General features: G+C 43.9%; 1 protein-coding gene across 11 annotated transcripts in view; it reads left to right on the top strand.

The window, feature by feature from the left end:
* Positions 1 to 19,915, top strand: part of dock4b (dedicator of cytokinesis 4b) — a 200,803-nt gene that overhangs the window by 35,516 nt on the left and 145,372 nt on the right. For all 11 annotated transcript variants that reach the window (XM_074697800.1, XM_074697796.1, XM_074697793.1 and 8 more), the window contains exon 2: positions 18,864 to 18,947. In XM_074697800.1, coding sequence (XP_074553901.1) covers positions 18,864 to 18,947 — 84 coding nt within the window. The remainder of the gene's footprint in view (positions 1 to 18,863; positions 18,948 to 19,915) is intronic.

Here is a 19,915-nt window from a genome sequence, read left to right as displayed (position 1 = left end):
GATCAGTTTACAGACAGATTCAGGGATTTCTCCAACATATGAATATGTAGAGGTTTGGAAATCTGCACACGCTCAGTCTGAACATCAGGCATTGGTACTGTGTTTATGATATGAGTAAGAATACACACTCTCTGAGACATGCAGCATGTAGCAAGTATGAATTCTGCCTCTAAGATCATCTGTTACATAATGTGAAGAGTGATTTTTAGCGTGTTATTGACAGTGATAGAAGTCTCTCTGTCACACTGTGGTTTGTTTGGTCGGGTTAAGATTCTGTGGCTGTGAAGGCCACAGGACTCTCTCTGACCTCCTCAGTAAAACATCCAGTTACCCTCAGCTCTGTGTGTGTGTGTGTGTGTGTGTGTGTGTGTGTGTGTGTGTGTGTGTGTTTCTTCTGTTTCTTCACTCAGTTATCTAACTTTCCTTGGGTTTGTCATTCGTCTGTACGTTCCTGCGATCATAAAAGCTGTCTTTGAGGAACCAGCTGTTTCCCTGACAATGTCTCCGTCTCTCTTTCCCTCTCATATGTAACTGTTCTCCTCTGTTATCTAACAAGTGGGAGCTTTGCTATTTTCTGATCTCTTCTCCTGCTTTAATGTGAGTCTTTGCCAGAGCTGCACAGGAATCCTTTCAGTGGGTAACTAATGCTTTTAGCAGATTTTTGTACAATCTGTACTTGCAGCAGTCATCACAGGAAAAAGCCCCGGAGCTGCTGAAAAACATCTGGCTTTGAAGATGAGAATAAGAGTAAAATAATTAGATTTTCGGTATCCTTACCTGTGGGAGAAGGAGGTAGAGGTGCATTAGAGTTGTGCTATTGAAGCTGGAGTCATTATCTCTTTGCACGCTGAAGCTATGAGCCTGAAGAGCCGGATGCTGTGATAGACGGGTTCAGTGTGATGACTGAGCAACAGCAGCTCACCTTCTCTCTTCTTTACCCCTGATGTTTGGCTTTAGCTTAGCTTAGCAACTGCAATTGCAGATCAGTGTGTGGAGCTGTGATAAACTGATTTGTGGATAAATTTGCGGGTCACTGGAGTCTCACTATGGTCATGGCAACGGTTATCGAAGACTTTGACATCTCTCACATTCTTGACGTACTCCTAAAGAGTTCCTCCACAGATTTGTTGGAAAATGATAGATAACATTATTATTTGTGTAAAAATAGAGAAAACACTTGAGCTCATGGGTTTGTTTTTTTCATACCAGGATTGGTCAATGTTGGCGCATGTCTTGGCGTCCCCACACAGAGGCTTAGGGTGAGGTCTCTCTGGCCATTTGAACTGTGCTGTACTCAAGCACGTTTTACCCCCGAGAGCCATCCCCCGTCATCGTAAAGCGTCTGTTTACATGAAGCACGATCTCATTAGAGTCAGTACGATGAGACACAGAGAGCACTGCTACAACTTTAGAGACTTTTTTAGTTTCTTTTATGAAGTTTTACTGTCCCGATATTACATTTTCACTTCCGATACGATACCAATACTGCAGCATTGAGTATTGGCCGATACCGATATTAATCAGATACGATATCAGCATTAAACATGCATACTTTTGTTACTTATTTTTTAGTATGTCTGTCATGTTAGAAAAGGCTTGATTAAGTGATATTATTCAAACGAAGAACAGTAGTCAGCAACAGTAGGTATGAAGAAAAACTGACCCATTTCTGATTTACCAATGGGTAACAGAAACTGCTTATATCAGAGATTTTAGATGCAATCAGATACTTGATTTGATTTGATTTATTAAGGATCCCCATTAGCTGGTGCCGTAGCAACCAGCTAGTCTTCCTGGGGTCCACATTAAAATACGATACTGATACTTGTTTTTTTGCGGATATCGGACTGATATCCGATATCAATATCGGACTGGGACACCTCTAAACACTACCACTACTGTTTAAGACAACTGTTTGGAGGAGCGGTTGCAGTGACCTTACGTCATGGATCATACCTTATGTGCACACGCTTGTGTATGAAGTGAACCATGCTGAAGCCCATCTCTCTGAGGACGTGGTCACTCACAAGCACGTGAGCTCATATGATTCATGACATACGGTCGCTGCGACTGCTCCTCCCTCCGCCGCAGGGTGGTTATCGTGCTTGAATATGGCACGGTTTGGATGGCCAGTGTGACCGCATCCTAAAGCATGCCAAAGCAGAGAAGAAAACCGAGATGAAGCACGGCATGGTTGTGGTCACACTGGCCAAACGATCTGGCCTCTAGGGTTGAAGTGTGCTCAAGCATGGTGCAGTTTGCCAGTGTGATGGCGTCCTTTTACCCCCTTTCTACCAGTGCTTGTTTAGTACCAGTAGTAGTGCTCTAGGACTGCTAGTTAGATTAGATTAGATTAGATTAGATTAGATTAGATTAGATTAGATCAACTTTATTGTCCTTTGCAGGAAATTTGTCTTAGACAGCAGTACTACTGGCCAAAGATGCAGTATTATAAATAACAAAATACTAGACAACATACAACAGTAACATAAGCAAGAGGTCAGCGGCAAGCATGGCCAGGAGTTATTGCACAAAGATGTTAAAGTGCAGTGCTTGTCACAATACGCATTGAAGATAAGCATACAACTGCATACAAGCTGAACTACAGCAGCACAACAGTGACAGAATGTGAGCCGTTACCCCGAGTAACAAGGACAATGGCTGACGTGTGAAAATTTCAGTCACTGTGTTTAACTTACGGACCAATCAGTTACCATAGTTCAGACTCTTCACTCTCATTTCCCTCCTTCCTCTCTTCTCCTGGTTGATGTGACGTCTGTGTGTTAAGCTCTCTGCTCTCATCCACACCTCCTCCTCTCACTGCTGTACACCTCTCTGAGCGCCGACTGGGACCGTCTCTTTTCCCCACCAGCTGACATAAAGTGAAGTGAGATACACCTGATCTGACAGCTCCTGATCTCTCCTGTGCCTATCTTTGAATCACATGTCACTTTTTCTGTTTCTGCATCCCTGTCTCTTCACAGTGTTGTTTATCTCTTTCTCTTCTGTCTCCCTGTCTTTACCCAGACTCTCCTTTAGCTCCAGAGTCAGCACAAATCCCTCCCGTGTCTGTTCATCAGTGCTGGAGGCTGTGGCTGTAGGCTACACTGTCCCGTCTCGCCTGTTTTAACCCTCCTGACGGAACATATCACAAATAAAATGTTAAAGCCAGCCTTCGCAGCAGTTTTAGCTGCTCCGCTCATAAAGTCCAATTGATCGAGCTTCACCTTGGGGCAGTGTTTCCTCTTTCTCTCCTCTCTTTTTGTGAACGCCACACCTAAAGTGTTTGATTCTAAGCCCAAACTGCCGCTGCGAGCTGAAACCACAGATGCTGTTTGTTCCAGGTTTGTTTCATCACTTTTTCATCAGAGCTTCATCACGCTGGAGTCGATGTGGACCTGACGGCGGTTTGGGTTGATATAGCCTGGAGCAAAGCCGTGGCTGTGGGTCTATTTCTGATGTCATAGCCATGAGACATGATGTCAGACAGCTGCTGACAGAGAAACAACCTGTGGAATGCACGCAGTATCCGTGTCTGCAGCTGATTCCTGCTTTTTGTGTGTTTGTGTGTTTCTGCAGCAGGAGTGCATGATTTGCTGTAATTTGATTCAGGAGAGCTTGAAGTGCAGACAGAGGTCAGTCACACCTCTCCTCCTCCCTGAGAAGAAAGAGGGATGGTGAAGAAAGAATGAAAAGAGTCAGAGTGAGACAGATTGATGTTGTCGGTTTCAGTCATGACACTCCTTCTTTTAGTCGTTACACCTGGAGGAAGAGAAGCAGATGTTTGTGTGTTCATCAGTCTGCCTGCTCACCACTCATCCATCTCCGTCCATGCCTCTCCCTCCATCACCCTCTGCGGGCTCTTTCTCTCCTTCATGTATTGCTTTGTCATCACACCATTCACTCCCTCCTCTTCTGTTGATTTTAGCCTTTCTTCCTCCACTCTCCATCTTTCTTTCTGCTCAGTGGGAGGATGTGTAGGCACCAGTGACGCTGCTGAACATCAGCTCTCTCTGAAGGCCGAGTTCACATCTGCAGAGTTAAAATCTGAGAATGAGGGAACAGAGGGTTTTGTGGGTGTGATTTTATGTGTTTGTCAAGAAACACGAGCTGTCACGACAAGGATAGAGCCAGAGATGATAATCCTGCTTTTCTTGGACTGGGGTCTGTGTTACTATTCTGCTTTCTCATGTTTCAGACATGGATATAAACTATCAACGCTGGATGTTCAGACTGAGCATGTGCAGATTTTCAAACCTCTACATGTTCATATGTCGTAGAAATCGCTGAATCTGTCTGTGAACTGATTTAACCAGTTCATGTAACATTGGAGGGGTGGGCCTCAAACACCAAGGTCTAAACACCAGTGAGAGAAAAGTAAGGATTTTAGTGAGCTGTAAATCATTAGCCCTGTTTCTTCCAAGCACTCCAGTATGGATCACTACAGTTTGGTCCAGGTCACATCGGTACAGCCTGATCCTTTTTACATTTCAGCCAACAATACCTTTGGATCGGGTATGGGTGGGAAGGGGCCGATCCATGGTGCCCATCCAGGCAACCAGCTCTAGGCCTTTCTTACTGGCGCTCATGGCTCCTTGATTTGGAATTCTGGAGCTTTGTTTTTTCTATACTGCTGCTAGAAATTGAAATATTTTATAGTTTCAATAAACCAGTAATTCTACATACTCATTTTTTGCCTTTCACCCAAACATTACCCGTCTTAACCCACACTAGGGCATGCATTTAATGCTGGTATCAGATCGGTATTGGTATCAGTCGATACGCAAAGCCCAGGTATCGGTATCACCATCAGAATTGGGGCCAGTAATAGTGTGACGCCACTGCAACACAACAGTGTACCCCGCCAATAAATCCAACAAAGAAGAAAGACGGGACACAGGAAACAAGGAGCAACAATGGAAGGCATCCATTCCATGATTTCCATGTAGCTTAATCAAGCTTTGTTTCAGAGAAGGCTGTGTGCCACCAGCAGCCGCTGTCGCACAGGAAGTGACGATTCTTTCCACCAATCAACAGACTACAGTGTTTCTAGCTCCACCTTCTGGGATCAGATCGGTGTGTCTGATCCCCCAACAGAAGGGGACTAAAAAGTGGGACGGTACCGGATGGTAATTTGGGGACCTGTCCAAGGATTGGTAAATGGAAGCGCCACAAAAATGCGTGCTGTGCCGAGACAAACCAAACTCAACCACTTAGTAGAAACATGGCTCTATAATGCAACTGTGGGGAAAACAGGGGGACAGAATAAAGGCTAAAAGAACCATGATACCACCTCTTTAATGACTGGGGTCATTGTTGCTCATATCGCTGACACGTTTTAATGGAGGGGAAGGGCAGTCTTGACAGTAGGGATGGGTACCTTTTACATTTGAAATGAATCAGAATACTTAAATGATCCCTGAGGGGACATTTCATTCCTGTTACATCCCTTTCAAGACATATAGAAAACAAACATGGGGAAACACGGAAATGGGATGAACCCAGGAGCTGCTAGCTACCCAGCGCCCCTTTGCATTAGATATGAAAAAAACAACATTGGGGAACGAGAGGGGAAGAAAAAAGGTCAATTCCTGACTACTCCAAACAGGGGGCGTAAATGATATCGTAACAATGCCTGGTACCTGGCAATCAGTATCGGCACTCAACGGTACTAGTTCTTGGTACCTTTGTGTGTTTATTTGGTAATGCATATTAATATTAATAAAATTTCAAAGTTTTTCATTTTAACATATTTATCCCTCAATATATGTAAACTTATTCAGTATATAAACTTGTGATGCTGTGTTCATGTCCAGCATGGAAAATCACCTACTCTTACACTCTTGCAGTCACAAGGATGCGTTTAGGTACCTAAACCTGGTACTTTTTGTTTTTATGAGAATTTGTAATCAGTACCACAGACAGAATTCGGTCCTGTACCTATAAAAGTGCCTAATTTGGTATGAGAGTGTGGACTCTGGTCGTGTGTGGATGAAATCTGTTGGTTGTGATGCTGTCTAAGTCCAACGTTGCTTAGTATTTGTCCGTATGTGTGGGGTCTCCTACAATCTCTGTAACTACTCTGTAACCTCTGATTGTGAACCAGCCTTGAAATGAACGACCTTGTCTTTGATTTTAAGTTTTAACAACCAGCAGATTTATTTAGCAGCTGGGTTTAGCAGCAGATTGAACTCAGCAGTCTGTGGTGAACCACACAGCTAAAGAGCCATGACTCCAGAATAACGTTGCTCCATCAACTGCTGCCTGTCAGCCTCTCTGTGCTCTCTGGAGTGTTCATCTGCAGACACAACAACACTTAGGCTGAATTCTGGTGGCATCTCAACAGGTGTGCTGTGAGTCTGTGGGGAGACGTGGTGTCAGATCACTTCAAGTCAGTCGTTTGCTGCAGGAATGTCTTTCAACCTGGTCACAGGAGAAATCCCCGATGTTACCGCACATTTAGCAGGGACGATCTGACTTGGGTAGTTTTTAGGAACTATTTTTCTAACCAAATTCTGTTTTTATTCCTGTGCACTCATCCATGATGAAACAGTGAAAGGGGATTTGGGATTCAACTCATAAATACAATCACAAAAGGCAGAAGTTGACAAATTTATGCAGGTGAGATAAAACCTCCCAAGAGGATTATAATAATCATCTCATCTCAACTGTGGCATCAGTGGGCTATCTAATGCATACACTTAGCAGGAGCTTTGAAAGAGCACACACACACACACACACACACACACACACACACACACACACACACACACACACACACACACACACACACACACACACACACACACACACACACACACACACAGTCCAGTTAATGCCAGAGAATGAGGTGAGGTTTTAGTGCACTGACCCATATTTCTTCTTAATCTGAGCGGTTTCTCCTGCTCAGGCTGGACTGCTGCAGCAGACTGAGTGATGCAGATGTTGCTCTGTTTTTATCTGCTCTTTATGACTTTGCTGGTGTAAAGTGGTGTGTGCACTTGATTAAAAACGTAAACAAACATTAGAGGTTTGTATGTTAGTACGCCTTTTCATGCTTTGTTAGAGGAAAAAAGCAGCAGGGCTCTCCTCTTGGCTGCGCAGCTGAAGTTAATTTTTGACTCTGTTCATGCATCATATGCTGTAAGTATAACATTTCACATCTCGTCCCACACTGAAGCAGCGCCGAAACGATATTTAACCACGTGCTGCACTCTTTTCTGCCTCACCTCCAACAGAAAAGTAATAACGTTCCTCTCCCGACTCTCTGCTGTGAAAGCTGTTGCTCCAGCAGTGTGATTTGAGCGAGGGGTTATTGTTGCTTGAGAGCGGTTTTGTGATGCCGGGTGGGTTGCTATCTCCACACGCACACAAAGGCAGCATGAGGAACCTGGAGGCAGGCGAAATGAAAGCCGTTCCTCCTGGGTGATTCTGCCGGCCCAGCTTTTGTCTGCTCGCTCCTATCAGACCTCTGTGTCTGCACGTGTTAGTGTGTGTGTGTGTGCATGTGTGTTTTTTTATCCATGCAAAAACTGCCCATTCGATGTCTCATGTGCAGCTTTCCAATATCTGCCTCTTCTCTCTTCCTGCTGCAGACCTACATTGATTCCTCTGCTTTAAAATGCATGATGCCACTACCCAGCAACTCCAGCATCAACCTGAGAAATCGCTTTTTTGCAGATGCACACGGGTGCACACACCGTCTCTGGCTGTGGTAGAGCTCTCAGGTGGCTCTGTCGCTCTGCGGCGTGCGATTATGCGAGGACTCTTGCTTGCAGGAGCTCTAGAAGCTGACTGCTCAGAGCCATTGGAAAGGAACACAGTGTACATGGAGCTGGCCAAGCTGAGACATAGCTGAGCTGGTTTTGGTCTGGGGTGGAATGTTTCAGTCACATTGCTGGAATAAAAACTGCTTCTGGTTTGGCACATGGAGCTCTGACAGAGTAATGTTGGAGGACATGAGGCATGAGGAAGTTCAGGGTCAGATCTGTGTGTTACTGCTAGGCCTGTCACGATATTCAATAAATCAATAAATTGAACGATAAATAAAAACGTCCTCGGTAAGTTTGCCAGCCTCGATAAACTGACACGTGTATGCATGTTTGTTTCCCTCCTCTCTTTCCACCAAAGAGGCTGAATGAGAAGATGGCTCACTACGTCTATCTTTCCTAACATCGGGGTGCATAGGTTCTATAGCAGATTTATAGCGGAGTGAACATCTGTCAAAAATGCTATCTTTGAGGTGAAGACGGGGCTGCTCGCGCGTACACACGGAGAGAGCTGAAGCGAGCGTCCTGAGGGGTAAGGAGGAAACACACGCTAATATGAGTGATGGCACAAAAGATACGGTTCTTAAGCCGCCTGCCACAGTCCCAGTGTGGGAATATTTTGTTTTTTATCAGAATGAACAAAGTGTGAGCTTATGAGCACCAACGAGCTGATATGACGCATTTGTTTGAAAGTGGTGGCGACGAAGAAGAAGAAGGGGAGGTGCCTTGTTCTTTGACAATCCGCTCTTACTGAGGCTTTTGGTCTGCAAAGTAAATAGAAATAAAAGCGCCAAATGGTGGCGCTCAAAGACAGCTACATTGCCAAAGAAATGCAGCCCTTCAATACGGTTGGAAGCCAGAAATGTTCAAAATGTTTGACTAACAGTACAGATTGACTGGGAAAAAGTACATGTTACAAACAATTCAGGAACTGTATAAACTCCCTTTTATTTAGGCTATAGTTTTTATTGTTGTTTTTTTTTTTTTTTGGAGTTTCGTTTTTTCTTTAGAGACAGGGTCTATATTTTATTGTTTTTGATTAGTATCAATTATTTTCATTGACATGTATTTTTTTCTAAAAGAGAGTCCATTTCATTTTCATTGTATGTTTTGGCTTTCCTTTTTGTTAGATTTATTATATTTTTAGTTTAATTTATTTTATTTAAAAGATCCTGACCTTTTAATTACAGTTAAATACTCTTAGGAAATTAAAGTTTCTTGCTTTTGATATGGTGTACTCACTTTATTATCCCATTCATCATAATTACATCAATGAAAAAATTGAAAAAAAAAATCAGAATAATACTGACAATAATATTGTTTATCGGCAATAATATTTTGGAAAATTATCGTCTAGCAAAATTTGTTATCGTGACAGGCCTAGTTACTACAGATCTATGACATCACTTCCCTCTTTCAGAATAAACTCATTAACCTCTTCAATTTGAACAAATCCTCTCCACTGCCTGTCTCACACTCACACCTTTAATCCCACACACGCATTAAACATTCATGATCCTTACATTTGGCAGCCACAGAGGCCAGCAGAGCACCACCAGTTGCATGTGTTGCCAAATTAGCATATTAATGATGTAAATGCTGCATAATTAACACGTGGGAGAGGATAATGCACGTGAGTCATTGTCAGATCAGTTGAAGAGAAGAAAGAGTCACGCTAATGAGGTTAAAAAGCACATTAACGAGCGCTTTGAAGAGAATTTGAAATGCTCTCTGAGCACAAAAAAAACAGTGCATGCTCCTTCAGCGTGTCTTTGTGGCTTTAAAAGTGAAATCTGTGTAAAATTGAGCCTTGCAGCAGCATAATATTGAGCTTTGATCACTTCCATACCTTCTGCTCTCAGTTGTAGTCTTCTTTAAAGAGCTCAGGTGTTATTTCATTTTGAAGGAGAAGCGTTGGTGTTCTTCTGACTCGAGGCCCCGTGGCTGTGTTTGTTCATCTAAAAGGCTTACACAGAGCAACGAGCTAACCGAATGTAACGCGGTTTGACAGCCCTCGACTCCGAGTGGCAGTTTAAAACACATGCAGGCTTAATCCCAGGCGGGCTTTCCAGGGAACTTGACAGACTCAGCAGAAATGCTCTTGCAAAAGACACAGATGGATTGAGGCGAGGTGAGAGCGCATTAAAGAAATTCAAGCAGCCTCTGACCTCCAGGATACAACACTGACACAGCTTCTTTCTCCAAAAGCAGAGATACAGCTTCAGTGCATGTTGTCAAATCATACAAAATGTATGACTTAAAGGTAGAGTCTGCAGGGTTTTCCTTAAAATGATGTCAACTTTTACAGGAATAACCCTGCTCAATCGTCTCCTATGGGCCTCTATACATGTGTGTTAGTGTCTGTGTCTGCCTCAACCCCCTCCTCTGCCTGTATGTTCATATTTTGGTTGTGTCCGGACGTTTCTGGGCGGAGAGTAAAACAAAACACTAAACAGATTAAGTTTTTTCTTGAATGAGGGTGAAGCTTTGCTTAACTTTCACTCACCTTTAGTAACTCTGAGAGCAGCACGGGACAAAGAGTGATGTGAGTTAATTTTCTGCTAACCAGCTATGTGTTAAATACCAGTGGTTAGCATGTGCTAACATGCCAAGTCAGGTGCTCAGCTCTCGAGTCTCCCCCTTGTAGAAATTTGATGCTACAGGTAGTTGCTGGGATAGAGTGTGTTCACATAGTCATGAGACAAAATTCCCACAGACCCTACCTTTTTTTTTTCCCGTTGCTAGGCGCTACCCAAGTAGCTGCCTGTTGCAGCAGCTCTCTCGTCTTTGTCCGTTTCTTGTAATTTTTTTGTCTCTTTTTTCGTAATCTTTGTTTTTGGAGTGGATCATCACTTTGTATGGTTCATTGTCGGTCACGGACACCAAACTTTTTGTGGCTTCGGCCATATTTTTTTTTTTTACTACTTTTCTCCTGTGTTTGTCTGGAGATCCTACATGTAACCATGGCTGCATTGTTTACATGCAAGATTAGCTGTTAGCAGCCTGTAGCATGTCAATGCTAACTAGTGTAGGGCTTGATGATTTCCCTCGAGCTGGAGGAGAAGGTGAGGACGACGTGCTGGTTCTCGGATGTGAGCTGGGAGGTGACAACGTGGACCTGTCCTTCCATCCATCGTTGTTGGGAACATGGGATCTAGCCCCGGGGGATGGACGAGCTAGCTGTGCTAACCTAGCGGCATCGTGCTGTTCACGGACGTGGCTGACGGAGCTGACATCGGACGCCGGCGCCACATTGGAGGAGCTTCGCCTGCTGTGAGCAGACAGGATCCAGGAGACAGAGACTGAACAGACTGCTGGGGAGGCTCAGTCCTGGACCCTGTGGAGGTGGAGACTGGCTGGGCTGGAGAGTGGTGGACGGGATGTCGTCATCTATTTTCTTATGGACCTTTTTGCACTTTCTATACACTTTCTTACTTTTGTTTTCTTAAATGCTGCGGTGACTCCTGAATTTCCCCTCGGGGATAAATAAAGTATTTTCTATTCTATTCTATTCTATTTAAGGCTCCAAAATGGTCATTTCAACAGTGTCGATGCTGCTGGTCATCATTTGATGGAATTCTAAATTTAATCAACACCAAAGATAAAAGCATGAAAACACATTCTGAGATGCTGTCATCATTGTGCCAAAGTTTGGATTACATTTTGATGGTTTGACGTTGACCAGGCTGGTGTGAAGACAAACTTAGGCTGATTGAATTTCTGCACATTTGATCTTCTGGGGACAATGAAAACTTGTAGGACACTTGGCTGGAGTCAGTGAGCAGCAGTTATTCATTTCCTCTGGTACAAAGTGGTAAAACCACTCAGGCCAATGTTTTAAACCTCTCCTAAAGAGGAAGACAAGACACCCTCCTTCAAGACATTAGTATTTTTCATGCAAATTCAAATAAACAAACACTGAAAAGGGGCCGAATCAGTAAAACTGAAGCAGTTTAACGATCCAAGGAGAATCCAGAAGTAAGAGAAGAGACCTACAATACAAACCTTCAGCAGAACACATCTTCATTCAGTGAGGAAGTGAAACTGAAGGTGGTTTTCATACAGGTCACAGTTCATACTGCTCTGACTCACCTCCTGTTCAAAATTTCTAACAGTTACTAGCTTAAAGAAGGGGGTTGTGCTTTCTTAAAATCTTTATTCTATCCTTCTGTTGCCTCCGTAGAGTCTTTATATGATTTACAGCTAAAACAAAATCCCTATTTTTCTCCTTCTGTTTTGGAAAACCCTTATTTCAGCCTCTGTCTAAAACACTTTGTTTTAGCTGCTGTCTCTTTAAGGCTCTGTGCTCTGCAAACCTCCTTTAATCCGATTCGCCAGCTGTTTGGAGGCTTGTGAAGGAGTGGAGTGATGAGCAGACCTTGGTGTTTGAGTCCCTGTCCATCCAACCTCCATGAACCAGTTCAAAGATCCTGATAGTGTCTTTTTGTTTTCAGCTAGTCTGAAGATTTGGGGCCTTTTTCAAAACAGTGATTTGATCAGCTAATAGATCGATTCGGGGATTTCTGCAACACATGAATATGTAAAGGTTTGGGAATTTGCACAAGCTCAGTCTGAACATCCAGCTTTGGTACTTTATATTTACGTTTTAGATAGACTGATACTTTATTGATCCTGAAGGAAACTCATGGCCCAAGCCATCAGAAAGCAGAATACCCCCTCTTTAAAAGATCACAAAATTAAAGCTTACAAACCTGACAACAAAGTCACAGTAAGGACTGTGTAGTAGGTTTTCTGGCCCTAGTTTTGGATTAAGCCCAAAGAACATTAATTTTAAGCATAAAAAGTTGAACTCTTGTGTCCACCGAAGTAGAGCTGAAATGATTCCTCGAATGATTCGAGGTACTCGATTACAAAAATTACTCGAGTAATTTTCTCCGCCTCGAGGAATCGAATCGAATCGAATTAAAAAAGATCAAAGAGTGGTATTTCAAATAGAGCTGAGGCCATATTAAGAGAGTTTTCCGACCCCTCAAGCTACCTCTTATACAAAATAGCAACTAGCAACAAATCTAGCTTCTTTTCTGGAGTTTGGAGACTAATGGGTCATTCTACGAAACTGTGCCATTTGGGTCCACAACATTTGATGAGATGTACAAGGCACAAAAAATGTTTCAAAGTGTGTTTACAGATTTTGGAGCTACCAAAGCAAGTGCTCTCATTGACATGCTGTATCAGAAAATTCTATTTCTTAAAGAGAAAAATTTTAATTTGAAAAATAACTGCTCTTTAACTAAACAAAAATGTATTTTATCCGATTACTTGATTAATCGATGGGATTTTCAGTAGAATACTCGAATACTAAAATATTCAATAGCTGCAGCCCTACACAGAAGTGACATGAATGCCTGTACCTATAAAAGTGTTATATCTACCTTTAATCAGTGACTTTTCCACATGTATGACCAAAGTTTGTGCTTAATTGAAACAATCTTCTCTGTTGTCAGTAACGTAAGCGCTGCACGGCCGTGTCTGACCTTTTCCACTTGTTCTAACTTCATTATTTCCTTCAGTTTCTCTCTTTTTTTGACCTTTACGCTTGTTAAGAGGCACAAAGTGGCATTCCCAGGAGCAATGAAGATGAGTGCTCCTGTGTTAATCCTGTGAAAACACTCTGACACACCGCATCAGTGTTAAACTGTGCAGCTGTCCACGGAGGGACCAGAGGAGGTTCAAATTCAGCCACTTTATTTTCTCAGTCACTCCTGATTCCCTCACATGTCTGGAGAAAATCAGCTTCACACGAACTCCTTCCCCCCTGTCTGAGTCTCTTTGTGTTTCTGTTTATGTACCCGTGTGATCTTAGCTCGCCCGCTCCGCCGTCTCTGCGTAACGTCTGCTTCTGGTTTGGTCAGGAATAGCCCCGTCCCCGCTGTGACCCACTCGGCCAGTGTCACAGAGAATCAGAGCGTGTGTGTTTGGGTGTGTCAGGGAGGATCAGCGTTTGCTTGCCATTTGGTGGCTGAGCGCCGGTCATGCAGTCCGTCTCAAAAAACTGGCTCTGACAGGTTCAATAGACGGAGAGTGAGTGTGTGTTTTTGTCATATCTGAGCATCAGCAGGTCTGCTTTGATTCAATTTATGGGATCGGATATTCATGCACCAGAGGCATCCGCTCCGTGCGCTCTGTTGATGCGTGTGCATTGGTCCATTATAGGATTGTCCCCACTTGGATGCCTGTTCTTGTAGCCTGCAGCAGCTGTGTTGTCAAACAGAAGTCTTGTCTGGTTTATGCCACTGCTCTTGTTTTTCTTTTTCTTTTTTCAGGATTATTTCAACACATATTGCATTATGCATAAATTAGCCTTCACAAAAAAAACGATTCCCACCTTTCCTTTCATCTGAGCGCCCAGACAGTTGACAGACAGGCCGTCAGAATCAGCTGGATAACAGACAGTCAGGGAAAGACGGACTGACAGCAGCTGGTTTGTGGATCGACAGGCGGGGAGCTTTCATTTTGCAGCGGGTAGAAAACGGCTTGTGTCTGAATAATTTAGCGAGCTGCAGCTGGGAAAGTGACTTGGATAATTCATGCATGGGGCACACTTTGTGAGTGTGTTTGCTGTGATTGTTGTCTGTGTGTGTGTGTGTGCATGGGTGTGAGGGTGATTGGGGAAGTTTTGGATTACTATCTGCATCCGAGTGTGTGTGTGTGGAAGTAGTTGGTCTTTGAATGAATTACAAAGTCAGATGTGCACTTGTGACAAATCCCTCGTACAGATAGTGTTTCTGCAGCTCGAGGGATAACAAGGAGCTGGCGAAGCTTCAGCTCTACACACACACAAGGAAACTCACACACACACAGAGCTACAGACAGCACAGAGTGTGAGGCTGCTGTTTGATTTCATCAGCAGACCTGATCTCAGTGTCAACATGAGATAGTGGGTGGATGGGTAATTCAGTCCTCTCCTGGGTTGTGGGCTCGTCAGCGAGAGGAAAAAAAGGCCCAAAATAAAAGCCCCTCAGGCAGTGACCTCCACTTTGCAGCTGATACTCCTCTTTAAGTACAGCTTCCTGTATCAGGAAAGTTCATCGCTTTTAGTTTTGCCAATTTCTGAAAGTGTGCGTGAGCTTAAATGCACATTTACTCCAATCTTTAACCCCAGCACGTTTGGAAGTTTTTGTGGTCCCTGCACATCGTGAGTAAGCTCCTATTGCATTGGGCAGGAAACGAGGAAAACACAGGAAAGAAAATGTAAACTTCCTGTCATATTCGGCCAAATCTTTCCAGAGAAACAACAGAAATACTTCACATAATTATTTACCAAGCTACGAGAGAGTGCACGTGAGGACACAGCGTCTTCCCTGTGTCTCTATGTTTAAACTCCCCTGGTGCAGCTCCCTGTGTCTTTAAATTGGGCTGGATTAAATATAATCCCTCTCAGTGGGGACAGCTTCTCTCTGTGCTGTTGGGATGGTGCGTTCAGGTACACTGGAGGAGCCCTAATGAAATCCTCTCTTCACTCCAGTTGAAAGGGGATCCCTCTTAGCCGTGCATGGCAGGGACCCTTGTTAGACGTTTCCACTGCAGATTTTTTTTTCCATCTTGCAGTGTATGTGTGAATGCATGTCAGTGTATGTGTGTGTGTGTGTGTGCATACATTCCGCTTTGAATAGGCTCCCTGTGTGAGTCTGAGCGTGTGGAAGGATCTGTCAGCGCTCACATGTCTGTGTTTTATGGGCATCCGTGTGCTGCTCGACATGTCTGTGCGTACAGGTTTAACTGTGTGGGTTTACTCTGATGCACATGTGTGTGTGAGGCGACTGTTAGTGGTTGCAGAGCTGTCAGCTGACACTTTTAGCTGAAGCCTTCTCCACAGCTCACAGCTCTATTCATTGCTAATGGCTCCTCAGCATCTCTCTGTCTCACCTCCTAACTTAGCATCTCTTACACTCTGACTGGGTGTTGAAACATGAGCAAACGCTAATCTTTGATGTGTGTTATATCATCTCCAAACACATCTGAAGATTACTTTCATATCAGGGTTAACACTGCTCCCTGAGAAGCTCATTGGGAGCAATTTACAAAAACAGATTATAAAAGAAATCCTGCCTGAAGAGTCAAACTTAATGAGCTTGAGGAGCAGAGTGAGAGATGAGTTTCTATTTGGAGTTCAGGCTTTCCTTTAGTGTGACTCTCCTGGAGGTTTAACCAACACCTGAAACACATCAACCTCTGCACAGAATCATTTTCTTTCACCACCACCCCATGAATGAATGAATGAATGAATGAATGAAAACACATTTTGTATTAATCTAGACCCAAATTGATGCTCCAAGTTGTGTGGAGACTGTGGTGGAGCCACCTTCCACTAGCTGGGACTGAGTAATGGCTGCTGCAATTCTGTAACTCTTGAATACCCGGATGAAAACAAGCACAGATATCAGGTGTCCTCTTGCAGTGTAGCATACTTTGTTAGGACGTTGATCCATAACATGAAAAGAAAGAAGAGGAAGAGAGATGTTGCTTGCTTGGCATGTCAATCATCAAACTTACTTCTCTGAATACAGATGATGGAATTTGCCTTTAACTGTCGACTGGCGTACAGTGCCCGACTTTCTGCTGCAAGCCTCGCTCTCATGGCTGTGCAGAGTTGTTATCTGGACATGGTTTGTATAATTTTGAAAGTCACTGGGCATCTTCAAGGGGTTCCTGTGCACAACTTCCTATCCTGCTTGATCTGCTTTTTTTATTGACGCGTTACAGCTCCAGCATCTGGTAAAAATGGCGTAGATGGGACAAAGCCATCACCACATGAAATACTAGATTTTTTTCATGTTAACGACTTTTCATGTAGTTGAAAACCATCCCTAGTTGTACGTAAGCTGTTAAACTGGCTAAACTGGCATTTGATCACTCAGAGTGCAGTGTAACCAGCACTGGTATGTGGATGTCTCTGGAGTCTTCCATTCCCAAAAATGTGTCACTGAGAATCATGCCGATGGTGGCTGATGTGTCGTTTTTAGGATGAATGTGAAAAATGACATTTCAGTCACTGATATAAAAATGACAACAGCTGCAAATAAGGACAATATCCCGCAGTAGACACTCACAGGTAGGGTTGCCTGTGAGGCAGAGGGATATGGGACGGGACGAGACGGTGGGGGGGGGTTGTCTCTCGCTACCATACAGTCTATGCTCGCTACACTCATCCAAGAGCTGTGCCTCCATGCTGGCGACATCCATGCTGCAGTGTTATCATCTCCCCAAACAACACGAAGTGACAGCGCAGCGAAGCCCGATGAGGCGAGCCGCATTCTGTGGCGTCATAGCAACGTGTGAGTGTTTGGTCAGCTCATTGGCCACAGAGCGGGAGAGGGGAATGGGATGGAATTACCGTAATTTCTCGTATAAATCGCCCTGCTTTTCATTGAAACCATAAATATATAGCAGTTTATGTTTGACCCTCAGAGAAATACGGGACAAAGTGCGTCCCTTATCGGTTCAGCACAGGATGCATATGCTCGAGTCCAAATACAGGACGATTCCGTTTTTCAAGGGACGGTTGGCAACCCTACTCACAGGTCACGGCTCCCGTACCAAACATCGGGTTACAATATTGGAAAAGATTCCAAAAGACATTGGAACCATCGCTTTGAGATCGCAGGTCAGGCCCCTTTCAGGCCTTAGCAACAAGCGCTTTGATAAAAGTAAAGTGTTCAAAAACATGAAACCAAACACTATTGCCAGTAAACCTCGAGACAGACTGAAGACTGATGGTGCTAGCTCTGCTAGTGGTAGCCACACTCTGCTAACCAGTTTTACATAATCGCTCAGTGTCAATGGTTTTCTGACTCTCCTCTCCCTGTGAGCCTTGTTGGTATTTTAGAGTTTTCAATCAAAGTGTTGACAAAACCATCTGCAGTGAAATCCAAACCAGCACAGGCTGAATATGCTCAATGCTCAATGCTGAGTGTTGCCTGTAAATGAATAGAAATGCCTTCTAATGTATAATTTTTTGCTGAATGGCCTTTGTTGTTGTCTTACTGCCCTCTACTGGTCTCGCAATGTTTTGCAACTACTTTTATTTTTTCTCCATACTGTGCGTACCTGGCATGATTTACACACTGGACCTGGGTCTTGGTTCTGTAGTCCAAACACAGACATGCAAAGGGCCAAAGGAAGCATGCAGTTCCTGGGTTTGCTTTAACCGGCTTCAAACTCTTCTCTTACACCGTTGTTTGTGGGACTGAAGGAGCGACTGCAGGCACAACCTACCACTTAGACAAGAGTTTGCAAAGTTGAAATGATCTGTAATTTTCTGCAGGAGCTAATACACGTAGTCAGAACCCAACATGAAAACAGCATCAGACATCTCTCTTTCAGCTCCCCGTCCTTTATCCTGCATGCCTGCAGCCGCTCCTAGAAATCTCTTTATATCCCTCCGATGGTTTGTAACACCAGCTTTCTGTTTGAGATAACCCTGATCACATCAACAGACTATCCTCTCGTTTCAATGGCTGGATAATATTCCTCATGAGGCCTAAGCTGATTTTCTTGTGGAGTGCCCCTTTAAGTCCATCTCTACATCTGCTCTGGGTCTGTTTTGATTTGATTTGAGTGAAAAAAGGATGGATATGTGGATGTCTGACCCAGAGGATAACAGCCTCTTTGTTGTGTGCTTTCTCAGAGCTTGTAGAAATATTCAGGGGTTGTTTCAGTTCTGTAGAACATGGTCCAGAATGTTCCCTGAGCCTCTCGTTTGTGCAGAAACCCGAGCAGTAAACAGATAAACCAAGGTGAGGAGGCTTTGCAGCTGCAGAATTATTCATGACCCCGAGCGCTTTGGAATCCCTCATGTTTAGACAACTTGATATTTTCTGTATGACACAGAATATATTTATATAAGCATGATTTATGGATGACTGTTCTGAATTTGTGTGAAAACAGATGATTTGATCTCACCTACACGGATTATCGATTCAGCTCAGTTCCTTTTTTTTCCCAGGACTGTTTCTGTTTTTGTGTTGTTCTGCTCTGCTGATTCTTTCGACCCCTTTCAAACTCTGCATGTCAAAGCTCCAGCAGCAGAAAAGGAGACTCATGTGGGTGGTTTTTGTTTGTGTTTCTTTGTAGTGCTGGCCAGTTTCCGAGGGACGGTCCAGCACGGCCTCCCGCTGGAGATCGGCGACACGGTGCAGATCCTGGAGAAATGTGAAGGTGAAGTATGATTTCATTCTTGGAGTTTGTGAGAAAAGAAACAGAAATGGTTGGTTTTGTTTGAGAAGTGAAGTGAAAACAGTGAATTACAGTCTTAAGAAACAATAAAACTGCTTCTGCTTCCTCTTCTTCAAAACACAGCTCCAGTGACTCTTCATTAAAATCTCTTTCCCTCTGAATCAGTCTCATGTAATTGGTAGAGGCGACACTTCTCCTAAGTCTTCATGAAGGACATGCTGGTGCATTGTGTGCACAAAAAGAGCAGCCTCATTCTGTAATAAGTGCCTGTGGAAATGCATGTTTGCTACTGTTTCCTCCACCACAGACTGGCTGCTCTTCCCGCCTTCCTGCCCACGCTGAGTCTGTTTTTCTCCTCTACTTGTTTTCTCTTACACTCCCTCTTTAACCGTCTGTCCCTCCCCATCTCAGAGTTTCATTGTCTCCTATTTCACTCTGAACTCTCTCTTCCTCTATTCAAACTCTTTTTTTAATTTCCAGGATAATAAAATCACAGAAAACCCCCACTCTGATGCAGATCTTCAGCAGTCGTGCACAAACACAGAGACTTCCCTCTTCCAGAGCACTTGACACACTCGGTCTCACTTCCTGTTGGGAGGCAGAAACGCTCGCTCAGAGTCAGAGTCAGCCAGTTGTGCAGACAGCCAGAGCGATGTGATATTGCGGTTAAAGGCCCAGAGGAAGTAGACTATAGCAGTGCCAGCGGAAAGCTTGGTCCTGGAGGGAGGAGCAGGATCCAAACGCTGGCAGCAGTGAGGGGGCTGAGAGACGGCTGCTGACAGCTCAGGAGACAGACTAATGGCTCTGCCTCATGTTGATCCTTCTGACACTTCAAAACATGAGAGACTTTCTTCACCAACATGTGGCTCCTGTCTGCGAAGGCACCGCCCCCGTAATTGATTTTTGACTCGATGCTTTAATCACTCTTGAAATTTGTTAAGTCCCTCTCT

Source organism: Halichoeres trimaculatus, unplaced genomic scaffold (genome assembly GCF_033239565.1).
Source record: "Halichoeres trimaculatus isolate MK-OKI-2021-1 unplaced genomic scaffold, fHalTri1.1 fHalTri1_scaffold_21, whole genome shotgun sequence".
Lineage (NCBI taxonomy): Eukaryota > Metazoa > Chordata > Actinopteri > Labriformes > Labridae > Halichoeres > Halichoeres trimaculatus.
This window is presented reverse-complemented; position numbering and strand designations above follow the sequence as displayed.